A 6,184-nucleotide genomic window follows, 5' to 3' on the forward strand; every position below is an offset into this window, starting at 1 on the left:
ACTGTGAGTGCTCAGCCCTAAATGAGGCATCTTTCTCAGCCCCTCACACTTGCAAGACTCGAGGGACACTGTGGAAAAGAAGGCAGAAAGAATGTAAGAGATGGTGGGTGGGGAGGAGTGTTGTGAAGTTTGTCTTCTAGATATTATGTAACTTGTAAACTCACAGCAGCTGTGGATATCTGCATACATCTTGCATAAAAAGAGATGAGATCTTGAGGCCCCAGCCTTTATGAGGGGGCTATTGGTGACTAATGGCTGCTAGAGGAGGGACAAGTGCTATTCCTCAGGAGTGTGTCGATTGGTAAGTTCCACACACCTCAGTACATATGGGCAGCACTAACTGGTCTTGGTGCGTTATATCTATGTATTTATGCATATATGTGCACATAGATACAGTAATAACAATTGAAGAAGGGGAGCCAGGAATTTGAGTGAGGCATGGGATAAGTTGGAGGGAAATGATACGTTTATATTTTAATTTAAAAGATACTTACCTATTTTAAGAGAAAAAACAAGTAAGAAAGAAAACTACATTGTACTCTGTAAAAAAGAGAGTATGAAGTTAGAAGTGCTGGGTGAATATGGCAGGAGCTGGAGGAATGAGGAATGGAAGTGATCACAGTTCACTGTGTATGTATATGAAGTCCTCACAGAATATATTTTTTAAAATGAGAGATAAAAGTAATTGAAAAGAGATCTTAGGTGATAACAGCTGGCTGAGGGGGAGTTAAGGTAGCTGAGTATTTAAAGTCAGCTCTGACTACTAAATTAAGTGTTATTACCAGGAGTCCCATATGAGGTGACCCACAGGAGAATATGGCTAAATTTAGAAACTCCAGCCTCTAAAGAGAAGCAAGCATTAAGAAATGCCCCATATCATCAATGCATGGGGTTCAAGTTGAGGCATACAAACACCTGCTATGTTTGTTCCCTGTAGCTCGGTCTTTCTGTTTCTTCTCTTATACAGACAACTCGTTTACATGGAACCAGAAAACCACACAGGGATTCCAGAGTTTTATCTGTTGGGACTTTCAGAGAACCCAGAGATTCAGTCTGCTCTCTTTGGGCTGTTCTTGTCTTTGTACTTGGTGACCATCTTTGGGAATCTGCTCATCATCCTGGCCATTGTCTCTGATCCTAAGCTGCACACACCCATGTATTTATTCCTCTCTAACCTATCCTTTTCTGATGTCTGCTTCACCTCTACCACTGTCCCAAAGATGCTGCTGAACATCCAGACACAGAGTAAGCGCATCACCTATGTGGGCTGCATCACCCAGATGTACTTTTTCACCGTCTTTGGACTTCTAGACAATTTGCTTCTGACCGTGATGGCATATGACCGCTTTGTGGCCATCTGCCACCCCCTGCACTATACTGTCCTTATGAGCCCTAAGCTCTGTTCCCAGCTACTTCTCCTGGCATGGCTCATAAGCATTCTTGGAGCCCTACCTGAAAGTTTAACTGCACTGAGGCTGTCGTTCTGTGCCGTTGTGGAAATCCCACACTATTTTTGTGAGCTTCCTGAAGTCCTCAAACTAGCCTGCTCCGACACCTTCATCAACAATGTCGTGTTATATATTGTAACAGGCATCATGGGCTTTTTCCCTCTTGCTGGGATACTTTTCTCTTATTCTCAAATAGTGACATCTGTCCTGCAGATTTCAACAGCAGGAGGAAAGTATAAAGCGTTTTCCACCTGTGGTTCTCACCTCTCTGTTGTCTCTCTGTTCTATGGAACCTGCCTTGGAGTGTACCTCAGTTCTACATGGACACAAGGTTCCTGGGCAGGGGTGTTTGCTTCCGTTCTGTATACTGTGGTCACTCCTATGATGAACCCCTTCATCTACAGCCTGAGGAACAGGGACATGAAGAGAGCCCTGAATATGCTTCTATATAATCTGTCATCTTCACCTTGAAAGTAGGGGAATTGTGTATGTGTATGTATTTAAGTGTGTGTGTGTGTGTGTGTGTGTGTGTGTGTGTGTGTGTGTGTGTGCACAACAAGACAACCTTCAAGATGACCATCTACCTTGTTCTTGGAGACAGAGTCCCTTGAGGGCGTGCTTCAGTTTGGGTGTTAGCCACTGAGACCCAAGTACTCATTTGTCTCTGCATGCCCTGCATTGGGATTATAAATGTGTGTCATCCTGACTTTTCACATGGATTCTATGGGTCAAACTCACATGCTCATGCTTACATGACAAGCACTTCTGAAAGTTGAGATATCTGCCCTGTTGACAGTACTTTTGATTTTGTAGACACATTTAATCAGGTGCAATGGAACACAATGCTCAATAGTTGAGGCTCTGAGATGTCCTGAATATATTTACATATCCTAATGCTTTGCTTGCTGTGTTTATTAGCAATTAATAAATATTGTTTTACGAAGTGTTTTCATGTCCTTGCCTGAGTTTTAATTTTTCTCATTTCCAATGTAGAGAAGCATTAAATTCTGTATTAAGTATTTATGAGCTGTCTTAGTCACTGTTCTATTGCTATGAAGACACACGATGACCAAGGCAAGTCTTACAAAAGAAAGCATTTAATTATGGGTTTGCTTACAGTTTCAGAAGTTAGTCCATTATTATCATAGGGGTGGGGAGCACAGTGGCACTCAGGCAGCATGGTGCTGGAGAGTTAGATGAGAGTTCTACATCCTGTTCTGTAGTCAGAGAGAGAGAGACTGGATCTCCAATGAGCTTTCAAAACCACAAAGCTCACCAACAGTGACACACTTACTCCAAAGCTACACCCACTAATCCTTCTAATCCTTTCAAATAGTGCCACTTCCTGGTGGACTATATCAACTTATGGGAGCCATTCTTATTCAAACCACCACATGTGCACTTAATTGCCTTCCTTTGCATTTTATTATTATGTCTTTTGATGGGTACATGTAAATTTTTTGATTATCTTATTTTTATACATTTTCAGATATATATCATCCCCATAGATCAGATTTTTATATCAAAACAATTTGAGCTTAAATAGTAAGTAATATGATCTCCCATGTACTAGTTATTTTTAGACTCCATGATTTTGAGTAATTTGTATTCCACAAGGAAAGAAAGACAAGAAAGGGTATAATCTCATTTAACCTCTTATACCCGTTTTTAATCACTAAGTCTATCCTGTCTCTCACATTTTGAGCATGCTATGCCCAGTCTCTCTCTGTGTCTCTTTCTCTCTTTTTCTGCCTGTGGATCAGGATATCAAACTCTCAGCTACTTCTCTAGAAACATGTCTGTCTGAGTACTGCCATGCTTCTCACCATGATGATAATGGACTAACTTTTGAAACTCTAAGCAAACCCACAATTAGATGCTTTCTTTATAGGAGTTGCCTTGGTCATGGTGTCTCTTAACAGCAATATAACAGTAACTAACATAGTAGTTGGTACCAGGAAGCACAGTATTGATATAATAGGCCTGACCTATGGAATATGGAAGACTTTGGGACTTCAAACTACAAAAGAGTTTGAAAGTTTTAAGTGGGGCTTTCATGGATCATCCTCATAGGAGTATGGAAGACAAATAAATGGTCCTGGCCATATTCAGGGAGGATTCTTCTTATTCTGTTCCTTGCATCACGCTAAAATCTTCTGTGGAAATATGATTTCAGAAACACCCATATGTAATGACTTCCTAATTCCCATAATATCACTCAATCTACTCAAGCTGACACTAAAACATAACCATCAACTGGTGCAAGTCTGAAGTCACCCTGGAAGGATTCATACACATATCAAATGAGGTGCAGCCAAGACCAAAAGCAATGGGTATGGTCCTGTGATTTTCATGCATTAAAAAATGAGAGTAACCATCTATTATCTCTTTAAAAATTCTAGGGGCTGGAATGATGGCTCAGTGGTTAAGAATGATTGCTGCTCTTCCAGTGGCCCTGAGTTTGGTTCTTAGCACCTATGTTAGATGGCTCACAACTGCCTGCAACTCCAGCTCCATGGAATCCAGTGTCCTCTTCTAGCCTCCAACTGCACATGCATACACATGGAATATAGAAAGAAAGAAAGAAAGAAAGAAAGAAAGAAAGAAAGAAAGAAAGAAAGAAAGAAAGAAAGAAAGAAAGAAAGAAAGAAAGAATGAATTTAAAAGCAAAACTAAAACAATTTCTACCAAGGCAGAAATAGATATGGTAGAGTTCATACTTTTATAGATATCAAAAGTTTGCAAATCACCAGCTATGTAGATTTGGCCAAAGGACCATGAAGTGATAAAGAGGAATAATTATAAAAAGTCAGCTTTAAAACTAACTTCCAGAAGCACACATAGTAAAACTTATGTCAAGACTTTAAAAGTCTTAATGTTACTGTGTGGAGCCTGAATAAGGAGGTCATAAATGATGTCAGATAGACACAGAATAAAGGATGGACTCTGAGAGTGCTACCTACATGGTCCCTGGGTGGACATCTCCCTTCCAGGCACAGAGTAATGGCAGGCACACTTCTTGTCCCAACTAACTGTTGTGGAACCACAGTGAACTTAACAAATGGGGGACAAGGAAATAGTAAAAATGGGTGCTATCTATTGAACATATGCCATGTTAGAGGTAAATTTCTATAGCTTAAAACGGTATGCAGTTCATACATAAAGTCCATGAAATTACCAAAATTAATATATCAGGATCCAACTCTATATATTTGGTTTCTTGCCAAGCAGTATACTAGTCCTTTAGTCACTGACAGAGTATGTGAGAAAAAGGAAAATAAAAGGAGAATATTGACTCATAACTTCAGTTTGCAGTCCATGTTGGTCTTTAGGTCACAGAGGGTCAAGTGGTGGGCCAGAAGCAGAGATGGCATCATTGCTGTGGCTTGCTTTCTCTTTTTTCCCTTTTATTCAACCTGAGCCCCTGTTTAGCCTCATTTTTAGTCTGTAGTTCTCCCCTCCTTTCTGGAAATGTATCCACAGAAGCAGCCATAGTTGTGCTTCACTAACCTTCTAGGTCTTTATTAATCCATTCAAAGCAACCAAGACGATTAAGCATGACAGAAGGGAAGCACACGGAAATGAATGGTAAATGAGTTTAGGCAGACAACCTACTGAATCTAACATCTTACACTAAAGTCAGGGCTCATGTGAGTGTGAACCTCAGAATGCCTACAGAATTCTTGTGCAGGACCAAAGCTGTGGAAGTTAGTACTGGAAATGCCATCTGACTCAGAAGTTCCTTTGTGTTTATATCCATAGGAAACTTAAACCTGGTTCCTGCAGATGTCCTACAGATTGTGACAGTAACTGCTGATGTGGGACAAGAGCTACTGGCCATTGATCTTCTTTGAAGATCGTGAAATGAGGGGGAAAAATAAGGTTTGGCAGACAAATAAAGTACATGAAACAAAAGTTAACTAATGCTGTCTTTAGTGCTATGACCTCATTGTTCTCTGTTCTGAACATTCTAGATACTGTTGCTCTTTGGAAGTACAGTATAGTCCATTGTCTTCTGTCTAGCATCTTCTGGTGATTGTACAAGTAATAAGAAATGTTGAAATCACACAGAGTTCTCTGAGTTCTTTCTCTGGTATTTCAAAACATTATGTTGAAAATTTCAAGCATTGGATTTGCATAATAATATCCAAAGAAAAGGAAATTAGTGTCTCATAAAGACATTTGAACTTTCAGATTTACTGTAGAATTTTTTAAATGTGCAAAATATAAAAATCATGTTAAGTGTCCATCAACAGATGAGTGGATGAAGAATATATAGAATGTATTCAGAACTGAATACATTTTAGCCATGTATCCATTATCACAATGAAAGAAGAAGCCATATGTTAAGTTATAGAAGATAGACGCTGAGATGAAGACAGAGTTTGAAAACTCAATAACCCAACTGGAAAACTCAAAGGAAAAACTTAAAGTGGAGTGCATCAAGCAAGTCTTGAAGAGAGGGGAACTAGATCACACAATTAAACAATGTGAAAAAATAAAAATCACAGGAAAAGATTATGTAGGAACCCTGAGATACCATCCAAAGACAAGTCTTTGAATCATAGGCATAGTTGATAGAGAAGATTTCCAGGTTAATAGCATAGACCATATCTTCAGCAAGATTATAGATGAAAACCTCTCCAAACTAAGGGGAATGCATAGCTATAGATACAGGGAGCACTTAGAACACTAAATAGGTAAGACCAGAAAGGAAACTTCCCACGTCTTACATA

The 6,184-nt window shown here is 39.5% G+C and overlaps 1 protein-coding gene across 1 annotated transcript; it reads left to right on the forward strand.

The window, feature by feature from the left end:
- The first annotated feature begins 980 nt into the window (after positions 1 to 980).
- LOC114709970 (olfactory receptor 7C1-like) lies at positions 981 to 2,072 on the forward strand. Its single transcript, XM_028893988.2, has one exon. The coding sequence runs from the start codon at positions 981 to 983 to the stop codon at positions 1,917 to 1,919; it is 939 nt and encodes a 312-aa protein (XP_028749821.2). The 3' UTR covers positions 1,920 to 2,072.
- The last annotated feature ends 4,112 nt before the right edge of the window (positions 2,073 to 6,184 follow it).

Source organism: Peromyscus leucopus, chromosome 5 (assembly GCF_004664715.2).
Source record: "Peromyscus leucopus breed LL Stock chromosome 5, UCI_PerLeu_2.1, whole genome shotgun sequence".
Lineage (NCBI taxonomy): Eukaryota > Metazoa > Chordata > Mammalia > Rodentia > Cricetidae > Peromyscus > Peromyscus leucopus.

What these genes read in the sequence shown, in the direction of transcription:
- LOC114709970 (XM_028893988.2), top strand. Translation starts at nt 981, where the DNA reads ATGGAACCAGAAAACCACACAGGGATTCCAGAGTTTTATCTGTTGGGA.